The 18987-nt window shown below is 45.5% G+C and overlaps 1 protein-coding gene across 2 annotated transcripts in view; it reads left to right on the forward strand.

Moving 5' to 3' along the window:
- The window catches only part of ANTXR1 (ANTXR cell adhesion molecule 1), a 258255-nt gene that overhangs the window by 142486 nt on the left and 96782 nt on the right, over positions 1–18987 (forward strand). For both annotated transcript variants that reach the window (XM_061432860.1, XM_061432861.1), the window contains one exon: positions 10543–10638. In XM_061432860.1, coding sequence (XP_061288844.1) covers positions 10543–10638 — 96 coding nt within the window. The remainder of the gene's footprint in view (positions 1–10542; positions 10639–18987) is intronic.

The raw sequence follows: 18987 nt of genomic DNA on the forward strand, positions 1-18987 counted from the left end.
ATCATCATATTTGATAGTGTTTTACCCTTATTAATGTTTGATTGATTTTAATGGAAGCTAGTAAATTTACTGGAGAAGGCAATGGCACCCCACTCCAGTACTCTTGCCTGGAAAATCCCATGGACGGAAGAGCCTGGTGGGCTGCAGTCCATGGGGTCGCACAGAGTCGGACACGACTGAGTGACTTCACTTTCACTTTTCACTTTCATGCATTGGAGAAGGAAATGGCAACCCACTCCAGTGTTCTTGCCTGGAGAATCCCAGGGACAGAGAAGCCTGTTGGGCTGCCATCTATGGGGTTGCACAGAGTCGGACAGGACTGAAGTGACTTAGCAGCAGCAGTAAATTTACCATTGGAACACTCACTTGGGTTTTCCTTTGCTTGACATTGCAGTGGCAACCTGAAGGCCTGTGGTTTCCCACTATGTAACCTGGGACCACCCATCAACACCACAGCCCAGTCATAGTTGTAAGAGACTGTTCACAGGAATCAAATTTATTCACCTGAGCCAAGTCTGGGCACATCACCGGGAACACAGCTTGGGCATAGAAGCAAGGGGGAGAATGGAAAGGAAAGTCACATTTTATTGAAGGATGGCTGTGTGCCAGGATCTTTACATACCTTATCCTATGTCATATTGAATCAATCCTGGGAAGTAGGAATTAGTGCAATTTCATACACGTTGAGAAAAGGAAGTTTAAGAGAGGCTGGGTTAGTTACCTAAAGTCTATGTATTAATAAGTGAAAGAATTAGCACTTTAAATTTTACTGAGTCCAAAGCACAAGCTCTTTGCAATAAGATTGATGAGCTGTTTCTAGCAACAGGACCATGGAGGGGGAGGTAAGCAACCTGGGGCAACATTGGCAACTGTGCCATTTCGGCTACCCACTAGCCATGGAAGGTCTTGGTCTACCAAATCTTTATTTCCCTCAATCTAATAAATACCTGAGTGACAAGTCCTTTTAGTTTGAAACATTATATTACATCTCAGTCACAAAGATAAGTAAAGTCAGACTTATGTCCTCCAGGGTCTTATAGTTCAGTGAGAGACAAGCACATAATGATATAATATCTAAAATACACAGAAGATACTGAGATAGAGATATAAGATGAGAGCCCAGACTTGGAGTTGAGTGGTAGCACTTACTTATCTGTGTTCCCCTCTCAATTACAAGGTCAGTGTTTACAAAGACCATATCCATCTTTTATGCCAGTGCTTGTAGAGGGCCTGGCATAGAGTAGGTATTCAATAAATATGTACGGTATGAATGAATTGGGTGGTGCCTTAGCTAAGACTGGTTGGGAAGTAGCTCAGATGGTAAAGCATCTGCCTACAATGCAGGAGACCCAGGTTCAATCCCTGGGTCGGGAAGATCCTCTGGAGAAGGAAATGGCAACCACTCCAGTACTCTTGCCTGGAAAATCCCATGGACAGAGGAGCGTCATAGGCTACAGTCCATGGGGTTGCAAAGAGTCGGACACAACTAAGCAACGTCACTCATTCACTTAGCTAAGACTTGAAAGATGAAAAACAGTTGCCCAAGGAATGAAGGAAGAAAGGGTGTTTCAGGGAGAAGACCATGAGAGAAACAGTGAGCTGGTGTACAGGGAACTACATGTGGTTGAGTTTCGTCAAAGCCCAAAGTTTAAGGAGGGAGGTGGTGAGGGAGGAGGTTGGAGAAAAGAGAGGCCTAGTTGTGAAGGGCCTTGAGCTAAGGACTCTTGGACTGAGGGACTCATAAATGGATTCTGCGGGTTTGATGGACCCCTCTGAAAATATGATCAAAATTAGTGAGCTTGTTTATAAATTTGAACGTGTCCTTTTCTGAGGAAAGGGCTGTATCACTTTCATCAAATTCTCCAATATTAAGAACCCTTGACCGTGAAGAGCTGTTAAAGATTCATGGGCGGCAGAGCTATTATAACATGTTAGGTCAATAACTCTAGATGCAGTGGTGGAGGATGGAATTTGGGTAGCAAGTCTGGTGGTGGAGAAACCAGTGAAGATATAACTATAAGTGGCCAAAAAAAAAAAGATTCTAAATCTAATCAAGTGTTGAAGAAGGAGTAGATAAGGCCAGATTCAGGAAGTATTTAGCTGGTCAAAGGAATAGGTGTACTTATAGGAGGGTGTGAACTTGGGGAGGGGGGAGAGGAAGAAAGAGAAAACTGAGATGGACTTCCGGATTTCCAACTTGGATTGATAGGCGGTACGTGTATGCTAAGTCACCTGTCGTGGCCGACTCTGCAATTCCATGAACTATATAGCCTGACAGGCTCCTTTGTCTATGGGATTCTCCAGACAAGTATACTGGAGTGGGTAACCATTCCCTTCTCCAGGGGATCTTCCTGACCCAGGGATCAAACCCAGGTCTCCATGTCTCCTGCATTGCCAGGCGGGTTCTATATCGCTACACCACCTGGGAAGTACTTAGTACTTATCATTGAATGAGAAGAGAATGAGCTGGTTTGAAAAAGGAAACAGTGAGCTCAGTTTGAATTGTTGAGTTTGCAGTGCAGTGCCAGTAGAACCTACCAGACAGTGGAATGACCCTGACCATGACCCTGAAGCATGAGGAGAGATCTAGGCTAGAGATAAAGAGTTAAGTCATCAGTATCTAGATAAGAGTTTAAACTGTGAAAGGAAGGGAGACAGCCTGTGGCCAGTTTTCTAGAAAGAAAAACAGCAAGGGACCAAGAATGCATCCATGGGTTGTACAACATGGTAAGCAAACTGAATGCCACCGAATTGGACACTTACAAATGGTTTAAGTGGCATATGCTGTGTGTATATGTATTTTACCATGCTTTTTAAAATGAGAAAAAAGTAGGCACTTCAGGTATAGCTTAGGGGACTCTACTCACTGCTCTGTGGTGATCTAAATGGGAAGGAAATTCAAAAAAAGAGGGGATATATGTATGTGTATCGCGGATTCACTTTGCTCTACAGCAGAAACTAACACAAAATTGTAAAGCAACTATACTCCAATAAAAATTAATTTTTAAAAAGTATATACCTTGCTTTAAAAAAAAAAAGATCCATGCCGCCTGCTGATATTTAAGGGACTGCATACAAGGAAAAGCCCATGAGGAGGTGGGCAAGGAGTAATCTGAGATGAGAGGTGGGAAGCTGAAGAGAGCCACCACAGATGCCAGGGCAACAGAATTCCAATAAAATGCAGGGCGGGATGGGCAGTGAATTAGATAACGGCTAAAGTTACTTCCAGAAATAACAGTCAGGAATATATAAGCTCTGGGAGAGAGAGAGTGAAAGAGAGAGAATTTTGGTCTCAGGGCTTGCCCATCCAGAACTTCTCAGCAGTAATAAAATGACTTAAATTTCATCTTTCAAAATAAAACTTGCCCATACTCTGCCAGTTTTGTCTGGGCAGGAAACAGAGCTCATACCAGCTGCTGAGGATGATTTGAAATTCCACTTCAGAGCCCTGGAATGTGACACCTCCCAAGTGGCAGCCTCTGCCTAGGGAGGGATGGAGGGAGGGAAGCTGCCTGGAGCGGAGGGTGGGGGTACAGCAGGGGGCACAGAGCCCTTTGGCCTCCTTGGAGAAGCTGACACTCCCGCCCAACTTGTCCACCATGTCCCTGCTCCCTCTGTGTCTGCACATCTCCCTCTCCGCCAGATGGCCTCTTTATTGTTTACAACAAGCGAGTTGCCATGAGATCTCAAGGTCACGAACCAGAACTGCCCCTGGCCGAAGGGCTTCTTTCCCATGAGTGTTTTCAGACAGTGCTTCAAAGACAGCCGTGCTCAACACCAGGGATAGAGGGACGGAGCCAAAGATGGAGGCAGGAGAGGAAGAGGGACCACTGGGTAGCCACACCCCATAGCAAACACGCCTAGTCGTGTCCTGGAGTGCCCTGTGGCATCATCATTTCCCGGCTGAATCCAGGGAAGCAGCCTCTCCAGCTTTTAAAAAGATCTAATGGATCATCAGCTGTTTTCCTGTCATACTTTTGGCAGAGTTTGGCTGATAGCCTACAATGTGGCAGAATAAACCTGCTAATGTATTCTTCAGGTTGAATGTTTAAAAGACAGTCTCATCTAACCAGGTGAAATAATCATTATCTTCGGTAACTCAGTGATAATGCTCAGGATCTGTAAAACCTAGCCTAGATCCTAAAACTGCAGCAAACCCACCACCATCAGGGAGGGCTCTCCATACTGCTTTATTGATAATTCCTGTACACTCTTGTCAACATGTAATTGTTACAATTTACCAGGACCCTTCCTAAAAAGTGAAAGCGTTAGTCACTCAGTCCTGTCTGACTCTTTAGGACCCCATGGACTCTAGCCCCCCAGGCTCCTCTGTCCCTGGGATTCTCCAGCTAAGACTACTAGAGTGAGTAGCTATTCCCTTCTCCAGGGGATCATCCTGACCCAAGGATCGAATGTGGGTCTCCCACATTGGCAGGCGGTTTCTTTACAGTCTGAGCCACCAGAGAAGCCCTAGGGCCCATACTAGGGTAAGTTAAAAGGTACTGAGGGGTCACAGTCCTAGGGGCAATAAAGCATGTGAACAAACAGAAATAAGACGCTCAACACCATATATGAAAGCCTTTGTTGTTGTGGACTGGAAACTGAGGCTGAGGGTACAGCAATGGGCTAGAAACTGAAGCCCAGGATTAAACAGACTTGTCAGCCTCCTCTCACCTGGGACTTGTCCAGGGAAGATGCAGAGCTTTGGGGGAGCTGATGAAGTTTAAGTTTCCAGGATCCTCATTTGAATGGGTTCCTCCTGGCCCTTTTAAGGCCCCAGAAGGGGCACTTATAATTACGAGTTTGTATTTTTACATTCTTTTTCTTAAAGAGGACTCCCCAAATTGTACAAGCATCAGGCCTCACATAAAACCAGCCTGCATGGAGCTGAAGAGGAGCTGTTTCCAGTGGGTAGCATGCTCCCAGGAGAGGAAGTGGAGAGCAGAGGCCCATGTTCTCTGTGCTCTGGTCCTATTTACTGAATGGAGAAGGAAATGGCAACCCATTCCAATAGTCTTGCCTGGGAAATCCCATGGACAGAGGAGCCTGGCGAGCCACAGTCCATGGGGTCACAAAGAGTCAGACACAACTGAGCGACTATGCGCTCAAAGAGGAAGAAAGGCCTGGAGTTGTGCACAAAGCGCCTTCAACAGGGAAAGATACGCAGGAGTGGGGAAGAACACACCCTCCTTAACTGATCCAGAACTGAAGACACTTCATTGGCTACATGTTAATAACCCCATGCCTGGACATCAGGCAGAATCCCAGTTCAAACCCACCTTGAAGATCTGAGTTTCTTAAACTTGAGCTTTCCCCAGTTTCCCACCGTTCCTCTCAGTTTTACCCTCCTCCCTTTACCCGGGTCAGCAAGCAGCTAAGACCTATATAGAAGTCTCTGGAGTCAGGGAAAACAACAGGCAGGGTCCCACTAGAGACCATCCCCTTGTGGGGACAGGTTTGTGTTTTTTATTTTTTCTCCTTTTTTAGAAGATATATTCAGAGCAAACAAACAAAAAAGCAAAATATCAAGACAGAAAGGAGCAGTGGTGCTTAATGCTCTCTTACTTAGAAGCTTGCCTCCCTCCTATTATACAAGATCTCTCATGCCCCACTACTGTGAGTCAGAAATCCAAAATTACTAAACCTACTGTGAGAGTTGCTGTCATTATTCAAGTTTCCAAATCTATACCCTTGAAAATAATGCCTCCTTGTTTTAAAAGATACACCCTTATTTGGTGAGCTGGGAACAAAGGAACTGACAAAGCCATTCAGCAAGGATTTGCCTTTCAAGTCAGGTCTACTTCAGAGAAAGTTATCCTAACAAAGGATGACTGCAGGAAGGAGCAGGTGAGCATCCTGCCCTCGTATTTAATATACCATGTCTGCTTCACTGCAGGCTTCTGTGAGCATGTTACACCTCAGCATTCACAGGAACAAAAGGCATGGAACTACTAGTCATTGAAGAAACCGACGTATTGTTGTTCTTCAGACCCAAGTCATGTCCAGCTCTCTGCAACGCCGTCGACTGCAGGCTCCTCTGTCCCTCACCATCACCTGCAGTTCGCTCACGTTCATGTCCGTTGAGTTGGTGATGCCATCTGTCTCTACCGCCCCCTTCTCCTTTTGCCTTCAAGCTTTCCCAGCATCAGGGTCTTTTCCAGTGAGTCAATTCTTCACATCAGGTGGCCAAAGTTGTGGAGCTTCAGCTTCAGCTTCAGCATTAGTCCTTCCAATGAATATCTCCTTGTAGTCCAAGGGAATCCCAAGTCTTCTCCAACACCACAGTTCAAAAGCATCAGTTCTTTGGTGCTCAGCCTTCTTTATGGTCCAACTCTCACATCGGTACTTGACTACTATACAAACCATAGCTTTGACTATATGGACCTTTGTTGGCAAAGGGATGTCTTTGCTTTTTAATACGATGTCTAGGAGTGTCCCCTCCCCCAGCTGGAAGTACCTTAGGCTGCTTCCGTTCAGCTCTAGTCACAGACCCCAGAAGCCCCAACCTCCTGCTGAAAATATTCCAAACTAAAGGGCTATGTTGATTTATTAAACTTTGTTTTTATTTTTTAAATAAAATAAGAATTTAACTTGTTGGATATTTAGGCTGTCCAGAAAATAACAATGGTAGGAATCAATCTTTGGCTATTTGTCTGCTGCTTTCTTTTCCCTCAGAAAGCTCTTTCAAAGTTTCTAGAGAATTACATGCAGAGGCTTCCCAGCAAGGACAGGTGTCAAGACAGAGTTTGCAGGGCAGGTCAGCTTCTGCTTTCACTTTATGTCGTAAAATCAGGTCCAGGCAGGTCCCTCCCCAGCGTCAGAGAAAATAGAGGCTACATTTGCTTCTAGGCCTGGAGGCTGGCTGGGGCGGCACTGTGAGTGGTGAGGCAGCCAGCTAGCCCCCTGCCAGCTAGTCATCTAAGACAGGGCCGGGGCAGACACATTTACGCACTGCCTCAAATGGCCCTGCTCAGCCCCATAGTGGAGGCTATGTGGGCCCAGGGGTATTTCCAGTCTTGGTCACCCTGTGCCTGGTGAAGCGGAGAGCAGAGGCCGAGTCCACACACTTGTCCTGAGTCAGACTGAGAGCAATGGTTAAGCCCATGACCTCTTAGGCTCCAGGCCAGGAAGAAGCTTTGGGGAGCAAGCAGTGGGTAACACAGTGACCTGGGACACAGGAGGGCTGGTGGAAGGCCAGAGCTCAAGGAGCCAAAGAAGGTGGCACCAGAACAGAACAAAAGAGGCAGCTTATGGGCCACCAGGCTATACTCTGGGCTCTGGAGCATTCCACATGTCTCCTGGCTCATGGAAGAATCTTAACATCCAAGGGAGCTCTTCATCTTGGAATTTGGTGAAGATACAAAAGGATTAGTTTAGAGTAACTGAACCAACTTCTGGAATGGAACAAATACCATTTACTACACAGCGCAGGTGTGTATGTATTTCTCTACTACACTCTGATATATACTCAACAAGGTAACACAGTCTCCTAATATGAGTTGTCATGAGGTAATTGATTAAAACTCCAATCCAAGCTCATAAAGGGCAAGCAGGCTCTGCTGTGGCCCCCATCCCTTTTGGACTTTACTCTGAAGTACACTCTTACCATGTGAGACTCCAGTCCACCTGGAGCCATGTGGGTGAACTTCCGTCAGAGCAGATGTAGCAATTACAAACACATTGTCAGTCTCTCACATGGCTATTTAATGTTTAGTCTTTAAAGTATCGATATTTCTTAAGTGACTTTTTAATAAATCTATTACAGTATAATGGTGAAGTGGAAGTGGGCAAAGTGCTAAAATCAGACTGTGAAGGTTCAATTCCCAGTTTTGCTGGAAGATCTTGAAAACCAGGCAGTGCATTTGGGGGGTTTATTGGGGGCTGCATCCAGAGCAGGGGTCAGTGCCTTCGGGACCTCCCACCCTGCAGCATTTCCTCCCCGCCAGCATCCCCAGTGTACTTGCCCTTGCCGGAGTCCCACGTTGTCTTCTTCTACTGCAGCAGGGAGGCCTGGGGCTGGGTAGGGTCAGACCAAACCTGGCCAGAGGCAGGCCACACGGACCTTTGTCTGAATCCAGGAAATCTTCTTCCAGTAATGAAGGCTTCTGTCTTCCCATCTGGGCCCTGTCCTTCACCCTCCCCACTTCATAGGAAACCTTCTCCTTTTTCCAGAAGGAAATTTTTAAAAATCCCCCAAATACATCAGCCTTTCTGCTTCAGTTCCTTTCTCTAGAGTGAGAATTAAATCAGAAGAAGAGAGACTGCATATAATGTGAATACATGTAGTCTGTAGTCTTTACTAAATTATAACTTAATACTGAAATACCAAAGGTCTATAAACCTTGCAGTAACAAAATCACTTATTATTCCGAGTGCAAACAGATTTATGATGTGAAATGGCCACCATATTTGTTGGCCATGTGGAAACAGAGAGAGGGTGAGTTCAGCTCAGCATCTGGCTTGATGGCCTCCGAATCTCTCATCCAGGCCTGTCTGCTTTCATCTTACAATTCGTTTTCTCCTCACGTCAATGCAGTGAGGCAGGTGAGGTTTAGTATCTCCATTTTATGGGCATGGAATGTAGGGATGGAAAGATCAAGAGGGTTGTCTTTGACTAACAGTAAGTCTGGAAAACACACATCGTTTCTTTGTGTCTTCCAGGAGAGCATCATTTTCTGCTGTAGCTCATGCATAAATGTTGTGGTCCAGGAGCATCCTCTGGCCACTGTGCCCTCTCCCCACCCACTGCCCAGCCCTGCACCTGCCCTTGTGAGGTGCAGCTCCCTCAGGGACAATAGGGCATTCCCAAGCCTTGGCTTGGTGGGAGTCAAATGTTTAGTTCCCTGGCTTTTGGGTCAAAGACGTTCCACAGAGTAAGAGACGCCTTTGAACAGCTTCCAGTAGTCCCTGATGAGCACTCAGAGTAAGAGTGAGTCACACCCCAGCTCTGTCATTAACCTACTGTGTAACCTCCAACAGGCCACCCAGCCTCCCGGCTCTGGAAATGGGTGGGAGGGAGCAGCTTTGAGAACCTGGTCACACTGTGAACAGCTTCCCGTGAAGTTGTGTGCCCTAAAGTTCATGAGTGTCATTTTGGGAAGGTGACACCTTCCATCCAGCTGAGCCCGTCTGTGTACCCCACAGGTCCACCAACCCAGGGTGAGAGCCCCAGGGTCATGTGAGCGCTCACACCAAAGCAAGGTTCCCCAAGTGCAGATTTTTTTTTTTTCCAAGTGCAGATTTTTAAAATACAACTTCAGGAGTTTATTTTCTTATTATGCAATGTTAAAAAGGGAAAAAAAGATAGATTTTTTTTCTAATTACCATTAACCCACTACCCGCAAAACCACCATTAACATTTTAGTAAATATCCCTCAGTCTCTCTCACTCTTGACACATATACATAAGTCCACTCTTTATATCAGGGCTGTTTTCTTGGGTCATTTAGATATTTGCAAACATAATGTCTACAGAGTAACTGACTGCATGGTGGTTCTATGATGTATTATTAGTCATCCTTTGTTAAACATTTAGGTTGCTTTCCTTTATCATCATCATCATTATCTGTGCAAACGTACCTGATTTTCCCAGGGAGGTGCTAAAAGTAGAAGTGCCAGCTATATTCAGAAGGGTACCCATGACAGTTAATAACTGTGTCAACTTGCCTCTAACCCTTAGCTCCAAACATTGTGCCCCCTTGCATTCCCAGTAGCTGGGAAGGAAGGGAGATGGAGGGCACTTAAATCTGCCTCTTTGAACCAGCAGCCTCAGAATAGTGACACCCAGTCAATGAGATCTCTGCTGCTAAAAGTTAACCATCTCAGGCCACGGCAACTGTCATTTTGGGGACCAGCCTAGGCATGTTTGGAAGTGGGCATAATTTGTCTTGGCTACTTGTCTCACTGGATCTGACAGCAGCATTGACTCAGCCACCACACCCCTCTCCTCCCAGGGTTAGCAGCAGCTGCTTTACCCTCCATACCCTGGAATCCCTTTGCCCTTTATCACATCCTATCTGTGGGCTCTAGTCTTTGCTCATGAATCTGTTACATGCACATATGAGAAACGGGTTCAGGGGAGCAGACTGAGTCCTAAGAACTGTCCTGAGTCCAGCCCAGGTGGTGACAGGAGCAGCAGATCCAGGGAGCAGAAAACTGTCACCGTGCAGAGGGTGATGGTCCGCAGGCAGGCACGGTGTGGCGGGCCTTCTCAGCGCCCAGATGCATAAGCGGCCATCTGCTCTGTCTCTTGCAGGATTGGTCCTTCGGGATGTTGTTCAAAGAGAAGAACAGGGCCTCGCTGAAAAGAGGAATCCATTTCTCATGAGAATTGGCTACATAGAGTGTGTTGCCCAAAATGCTGGACAGAGTCTCAGCCATTTGCTTAGCGAGCCGTGCTCTTCTCCAGGCCTTAAATCTGCATACTGAGGATGGGAGTGTGGGGTGGGGGGACCACAGGTGTTGCCTTGCCCCACGCAAGCTCCGTGCTGGTTGCACACACAGCCAGTCCCACTGCTGACCACCCTCTCTCTCGGCCCCACAGTCCGATGGCTCCATCCTGGCGATCGCCCTGCTGATCCTGTTCCTACTCCTGGCCCTGGCGCTCCTCTGGTGGTTCTGGCCCCTCTGCTGCACTGTGGTAAGTAACACAGCCCCCTCCCCTGACCCTGGGCCTCTGGCCACTCAAAGCGAAGAGTGACACAAAGTTAACAGCACCACGAGCAAGGAAAGGCGACAGGAAAATGTGTGAATAGTTCAGTATAAATCTAGCATTTTCTGGTACAATTAATACAAAATTGGCAAAATCTAACACAGTCAATAAAACTGAGTCATTAGGAGTTCAAATGGGTTAGGGAGTGAGTTTGCCTGTGGACATGCCATTTGGGTAGAACAGCTGGAGAGCTTGCTCTGGGCCCAGTGCCTAGGAAGGATTAGTAGAATACTGTAAATGATGATATGTAACCAATGCACATGAATGTGTGTGTGTTTGGTACATGTGCGTGTGTGCACACACATACGCACACATATTTGTGGAGTTGCACCAACTGATACTCTTCCAAAGCCAACTTGGTCTTAGCAACTTTTTCAGCTCATCCGAGAAAGTGACTTGCTGCTGCTGCCAAGTCGCGTCAGTCGAGTCCTACTCTGTGCAATCCCATAGATGGAAGCCCACCAGGCTCCCCCGTCCCTGGGATTCTCCAGGCAAGAACACTGGAGTGGGTTGCCATTTCCTTCTCCAACGCATGAAAGTGAAAACTAAAGTGAAATCGCTCAGTCGTGTCCGACTCTGCAGCCTACCAGGCTTCTCCATCCATGGGATTTCCCAAGCAAGAGTACTTGAGTGGGGTGCCATTGCCTTCTCCGGAAAGTGACTTAGGCCTCTATTTTTAACAATACAGAGTGGCACCTACCTTTTATAGCATGCACCTGGGCTTCCCAGGTGGCGCTAGTGGTATAGAACCCAACTGTCAATGCAGGAGACATAAGAGACATGGGTTCGATCCCTGAGTCAGGAAGATCCCCAGAGGAGGGCATGGTAATCCACTCTAGTATTCTTGCCTAGGAAATTCTATGGACAGAGAAGCCTGGCGGGCTACAGTCCATGGGGTCACAAAAGAGTCGGACAGGATTTACCGACTAAACAACAGCAACAGTCAGTTTCCATTCCCTGGCCCAGAGACCCAAACAAAAGGAAAAGCCCAAACAACGTAATATTCAAATGAAGAAAAACATTAGGTTTCACAGGTCTAGTTCTAGCACACGCCCTGCCTTCTTGCCAGTCAGAGCATGCACTGTAAAGCCAGGTAGGTTTGAATCAGCGCTGCTCTGCTGCTGCAGCATCTTTCATTCCCTGGATTTCAGTCCTTCTATGGCCAGCCCCGGAGGGGAAAACAGATGATGAGACTCTCCAAGCCAGTTTGTCTTCACGTTATCTCTGGAATGCCAGCATTTAAGCATACAGCACAAAGCTCCTAAAATCTATGTGTGGAAATACCCTGGTACCAGTTCCAGTGGTTAACACTGTACTTCTACTGCAGGGGGCACAGGTTCAATCCCTGGCCAAGGAACTAAGGTTCCACATGCTGCTCAGTACAGCAAAAAAAAAAAAAAAAGGGGTGTTTTTTTGTTTGTTTGTTTTGTTTTTTTTATTTCTGTGTGAAGAACAGAAACCAAAGACTCATAGAGTACTAGACTTGACCTGAAGGAGGAAATATCTTCAAAGGACATCTAAAGGAGATGGGAAATGAATGAAACAAGAAATTCAGCCAGGATATGGATCCATGTGGCAAGGATTTCTGGAAAGTAAAGCCTTTGCACCAACAGAAGCCTCTGGTGTAGACGGGAAAAGATGACTTTTAGCAGACAAGAATGTGTAGTGGAGAGGGACTCCAGACAGGTGCAAATCTTGGATCAATTAGTGTAATCCAGGCTGGAGTGATTTCACCAAGATTTTAAACTGTCTCGGCCACGGCGGCCTCAAAAGTTAAACGTTTAAATACTTAAGGCTGCACAACCATTTTGTTTTGAAGATTAAAAAAAAAAAAAAAAAGAGCCAGCCAGAGTGCTGTGTATGGTGATTCAGAAATATACACATTTCCAAGTCTGGAATTCTGGAGGGGCTCTTAAAGAAGGGGTGGCTGGTGGTGGTATTGGTGGCAGCCCAGAGTGAACACCAGGGCTTCTGTTATAGTAGGCATCACCTTTGTTCACTGAGTCCCCTTAATTGTTAAAAACTGTTACCTCTGAGTGAGGGCAGCTAGAAACAATAAAACAGCCAAGCAGTACTCTATGACTTACTTGCTGTGCGATCTTGAGCAAGTTACTTAACCACTCTGTCCCCCAGTTTCCTCAGTTGTATACTGAGGACAATGAGAGATCTGACCTCATAGGTAGATAATGAAAATTAAAGGATCATAAATATGTATATCTATATCTGTATAGATATATATGCATATGTGTATATATACTGCTTGAAGCAGTTCCTTGTATTATTTTTAATAACAATAATTAATATTATTATTTTAAAATAGTTACTATAATAAGAATACATAGCTGTACCATATGGCATTCAATTTATATTGGTGAGAAATGTCTCTTTTTTCCAGTTTTATTGAGAAATAATTGACATATAATATTTTATAAGTTTATAGTGTACAACTTAATGATTTGATACATGATTGCACAAAGTTTACCACAACAAACATCCATTACCCCACATAGTCACACACTTTTTCCTTCGTGATAAGAACTTTTAAGAACTACTGTCTTGGTAGTGGTGGTGGTGTTTAGCCACTAAGTCATGTCCGACTCTTTAGTGACCCCAGGGACTATAGCCCACCAGGCCTCTCTGTCCATAGGATTTCCCAGGCAAGGATACTGGAGTGGGTTGCCATGTCCTTCATCCAGGGGATCTTCCCAACCCAAGGATCAATCCCATGTTCTCCTGCACTGGTGTATGAATTCTTTACCACTGAGCCACCAGGGAAGCCCAAGGACTACTTTCTTAGCAACTGTTAAATGGACAGTACAGTAGTCTAAATTGTAGACATCGTGTCCTACATTACAGCTCCAGAGATTATTTATCTTAGAACTAGCTGCAAATTTGTACATTTTGACTACCTTCACTCAGTTCCTCTACCCTCAAACCTGTACCCGAACCCCTGCCTCTGGCAACCACAAATATGATCTGCTTTTGTGAATTTGGTTCTTCTAAATTCCACATGTGAGATCATACAGTATTTGTCTTGCTCTGCCCGACTTCCTTCACTTAGCGTAATGTCCTCAAAGTCCATCCATGTTGTCGCAAATGGAAGGATTTCCTTCTCTTTTATGGCTGGATAGTATTTTGCTGTATGTGCATATCACATCTTCTTCATCCATTCATCCTTCATAGGTTGTTTCCACCTCTTGGCTATTATAAGTAAGGTTGTAATGAACAGGAGGCTGCTGGTACTTCTTTGGGATAGTAATTTTGTTCCCTAAAAGTGGAATTGCTGGGTCATGGTAGTTCTATTTCTAATTCTTTGAGGAACCTCCGTACTGTTTTCCACTGTGGCTATACCAGTTTATGTTCCCATGAATGGTGTCTAAGGAGTTCCACCAACACTTGTTATTGTCTTTTTGATGATAACCATCCTAACAGGCATGAGATGATATCTTATTGTGGTTTTATTTTCCAGGAAAATGTCTCTTAATTAACGCCTTTCATTATTGGGAGCAGGATTACATAAGGCCAGGTTGTTTTGCAATACTCAAAATATTTTTCAACGATTCTATCTGGTTAAGCCTATGTTGCTTTGGAAGACAGCCAAAAGTCTTAATGCGGTCTGATTTTGTAAGTCCTGAAGGATTTCTTTGCAAGGGGAAGATCTTAGAGATTGATTTCCCTGTTTATGAGGTCTATAGAAACTGCCCTCACAGCTATTTCTGAAAGCTGGCTGGGGCTGACACTTGGTGTACCCCCAAAATTGCTTCTTGATCACTGGCTTCCTTCATGAATGGTGATGTTCTGAGGGGGATAGGATAAAGTCATGTGTTTTCTGAAGGGAGTACACAGGAAGGAGGGCAAACATCATCTCCTGCCTCCCTAAGAGGCAGAATGCAGGAAGTTTCTCTCCCTTGTTTGACAGCATCCCTCTCCAAGTCTGGGACTGACAGAGGGCATCCTTGTAACTGATGGTCCTGAAACCTTCCTCTGTCCTTCTCCCTACCCTGCCTCGAGTGTGAGGAATGCCTCAGTGACCTGGTACCAAGCCACATCTCAATGATGGAAAATAACCAGAGAGCAGAAAGGGTCTGTAACGTGAGGAGCCCATGAGGATTCTCTGCTGTGTCCTTCCTCTGTCTTCTACACAATTCTCTCCAGGAATGATATTTAAAGTATTTAACAACCCGCAAGGCCCCCCATCGCAACTGAGCCAAACATTAACCCTTTAGTGGCTGGATATGAACTGGGAATGGAGGTGGTCCACGAAGTACTGGAGGGTGGCAGAGGTAGGGGGGCAGGCAATTAGATCACTCTTTACTCATCATAATGAACATTTTAAAAGTAATGACCAGGATGACCAGAGCAAGCGTATTGGTTACTACAAGCTGGCCCTCTGCAGAACTCAGCATCCTCTTGCTTCCTGCTGGCCCCATCTGGAAGCAGAAATCTGAAGGGTGAGAGTGACTGGTGCTACTCGTTGCATTTTGCCTTTCTGAAAGGACCTTACTCCCATCTGGCTCTTATCTTCTGCCTAGATGAAACCTGGGTTAACTTCTTGCCCAAATAGCAGAGAATAGTCTATCAGTGGTGACCAATGGAGAGAGAATTTTTCCAGACCCTGAATCAAAACCTTTTAGTGTTTCCCAGCAAGGACCTCAATATCCCCAGGTAAACCTTTGATTTCTAAGATTCCTACCTTTATTCACTGGCACGAAAAACTTTCCCATTGAAAGGGAGAGAGTCACTGGACTATGTAGCCTGGGTTTATTTGCCATTGCAGAAAGGGAATTCAGGAGCCAATATTTTACCCCAAAATAGATAAGTAAATAGAGACTTGCCTCAGTTCCACAAGGGACATTGCCAGAACCCTTTAAGTCATGCAATGGCCATTCTATCTGCTTATTAGTTGGTCCAATATTATTGAACTTTCTCAATTGAACTTTAAAAAAAGGAAGACCAAGAAATCTAAATAAGATGATGATCATGAGAAAAGGGTTGAAATATATTGTAAGAGTGAAAAAGTCAACAATAAATCAGTGGTATTAGCAATAAATATCATCTAATATAGATGAAGAAAGTATAGGTAACCCTGGGTGTCTACCATCGTCCCAGCCAAGAGGCAGCACCCTAACAAGAGCCTGCAGTCCAGCTAGGGTGGTAGCTTCATGTACACAGGGAAAGGCCATCACCTCCGGCCTAAATTTCAGCAGGTCACCAGACACTGATAGATCCCTGATTAGTAGTGGGGACTCGACTCCTCCAAATCAAAAATCTGGGGATAGAATAAAATCTTGCATGGTCTCTTAACCTACTGATCCCATGTTGCCACTCTCAGGAACACCCTTGATTCTGTAACTCCTTCTCCACCTGCCCTGGCCCCTTCCTGCACCTGAACAGAGCAATTCTAAGTCTTCTCTCCTGCTCCCAAGATGCTGATCCCTTCAGAAAATAATCGCCCGAGCACACTGATGAAGCCCGAGCACACTGATGAAGCCAGGGCACATTTACCGGTCCTTTGAATTGCTTAGCACACTCTGACCTCATTCGTATGGAGCCCCAGTTTCACTCTCACAGTGTCTCTCCCAGACTGTTCTCCTTCTCCTGGAGAGGTCTATGCTACTTCTGGCCCTTTCACTCTCAGCAGACAACCTGCTCTTCTGTCTCAGTGAGAAGATGGAAACCATCCTGTGAGAAACCTTCCACTTCAAACAGACTTGTGTGCATCCTTCTCCAACATTCCTCCCTTCCCCAGATGCAGACTGGCCCCTCTCCCTCTCCTTCCACTCATGTCTTTCATCCTGTTCTCTCCCACCCACCTCTGCCTATGGTATCTTTATCCTTTCCACCATCTTCCTCCCCGCTGCCTGCCGGCCTCCTTCAACCTTAACAAATGTGTCATAGCTTATTCCTCCTTCACGTTGCCCTATTCCTTCTCCCTCTCTTTCATCTGAAAACTTCTCTGCAGGGCAGACTGTTCTTCCATTCACTCTTCAGCCTGCTGCATCCTGGGCTCCATCACCATTGTTTCTCTAGTCCATTCCTTGCAAGCCTGAGCTCCCAGCCAGGAGTGCTCATTTCTCTTCCTACTCTAGTTCTTCCAGCAGTGGGCACTCTCTCCTTTCAACTCTCTCCCCTGCCGGCTGCTGCTGACTCTTCTGTCTCCTTCTGCTGCTGCTCACCTCCTGTTCTTTGAGATTGTCTTCAGCCTTCTCTACACATTGTCTCTGGCAATATCACCAATGCTCATGACTTCGGCTACAACGGATATGTTAGTGGCTCCTCAGTGTGGCCACCCATCTCTGGCCTTGGCTTCAAAAGATCAGGTCTATAGTATCAGGACCAAGTGGATTTCTCAAACATGGGTATCTCTACCCACCCTCACAACATGTCCCAATTAAACTTGTTGATGCCAGAACTGGTCTCCATCAATGGATATGTCATCATCCTCGGAGCTGCCCAAACTAGAGACAGCAGAGTGATTGCCAATGTCTTCTCTCTCTCTTCTTGTCTTCTCTCACTTCGGAATTGTGTATAGAGCATCCTCTTCTCTCACACCCCGTCTCATCTGGCACTTCTGTCCACATCCTCTACCCCAGCCCAAGTATATTACCTAGAACTCAGGAGTTGCTAACAAATAGTTTGGAATGAATGAACGAGTGAATAGATGGATGTCATTGCCCTAGTCTAAGGTTCTGCATCGCCCACCTGAACTATTGCAGTAACTTTCTAACTGCTCTTTTAGTCTACCGTCACTAGGTTTTTTCCTTTAAAAAAAAAATCAAGGAAACAGTTCATGATCCCACTCCCTTCCCTGCCCCCAATCCTCATGACTGTTCAAGTTCTCTAAAATAGACTTCAAATTCCTTGACTTGGCATGTGTAGACCCTTCCCAGTCTGGCCACAACCCCCTTCTCCAGCCTCACCTCCTACCCTTCTCCCTGTGTGTGCATGGACCCCCTAAACACCCCATGAGGGCTTCTTCATGGCACCAACCATGCTGTTGTTACTGATTGTTTACTTGTCAATCTTCCCCTGTGGACATAAGCTGTTGGCAGCCAGGAGTGTAGTTCCGCAGACATTAACCGCGCCCAGTTCAAGACTGTTACTCATAAATCTCAAAGTTCTTTGAGTAGCCAAATGGAAGGAGAGCGGTCTCCAGGCTCGCTCTGTTCTTTGGGGCTCCTTGAACATACCATGTAGTTATTATTGATCTCTTTCTGTTGCTTCCACTTGCTGAAATATTCTCATAGTCTTTATCTATTCTGTCTACAATTCCTCTTTGAAGTCCTGCTCATGATTACTCCGTCTAACTAGTTTTCCTTTCTCCCACCTGGGAGAATTAGCTTCAACTTTCCTTGGTTTTCATAGCACTTTTTTCACACATCTGTTAAAGCAGGGGTCCCTAACCCTCAGACCAGCACTGGTCAATGGCCTATTAGAAGCAGGGCTGCACAGCAGGAGGTGAGCAGCAGGCAGGCCAGTGAGGAAAGCTTCGTCTATATTTTCAGCCGCTCCCTGTTGCTCACATTACCACCTGAGCTCAGCCTCCTGTCAGATCAGTGGCCGCACTGGATTCCCATAGGAGCATGAACCCTAAATATGATGAGCTTGAATCATCACAAAACCATCCCTCCGACTTCACCATCCTTGGAAAAATTGTCTTTCATGAAACCTGTCCCTGGTGCCAAAAAGATTGGGTACCACTGGACTAGAGAACTGTTTCATTCTAACACAGCGATTCATTCATATATATGTTCCTGTCACTATACAATGAACCCCTCCAGGGGAGGGAGAAACTAGTCACAGAAAATCATCCTACAAAGGAGTACAGTGCCTGGCATGTAATTCATATGTTTTCTAAAGTAAACTAAAAAGCTAAATCATCTTGGGGGTATGCAAGGAGCTCACAAACAGTGGAACTGTAGGACATGGTAGTCTCATGAGTGTTTGCATCATTATTATTAGGTTTCATAAATTACATGTCTGTTAACACATGGTTTTATATGTATCAAACATTGCATAACAAAGCACATTTATATCTGCTTCTTAAATATAATCATAGAAATGTGCCCATTTTATTGGAAGGTAAATGGGATCAGGAGCCCTGAGACAAAAGATCCTGCTGTATTTTGCCAGATGAGAAAGTTCTGGAGCTTGGTTGCCTAATAATGTGAATATACTTAACACTACTGAACTGTACACTTTAAAATGGTCAAGAGTAGGTTGTGCATTTTTTTTCCACAACTAGAAAGAAAGTAAGAGATCCTGCTGTGCTGGGCT

The sequence above is a fragment of the Bos javanicus genome, chromosome 11 (assembly GCF_032452875.1).
Source record: "Bos javanicus breed banteng chromosome 11, ARS-OSU_banteng_1.0, whole genome shotgun sequence".
Classification (NCBI taxonomy): Eukaryota; Metazoa; Chordata; class Mammalia; order Artiodactyla; family Bovidae; genus Bos; species Bos javanicus.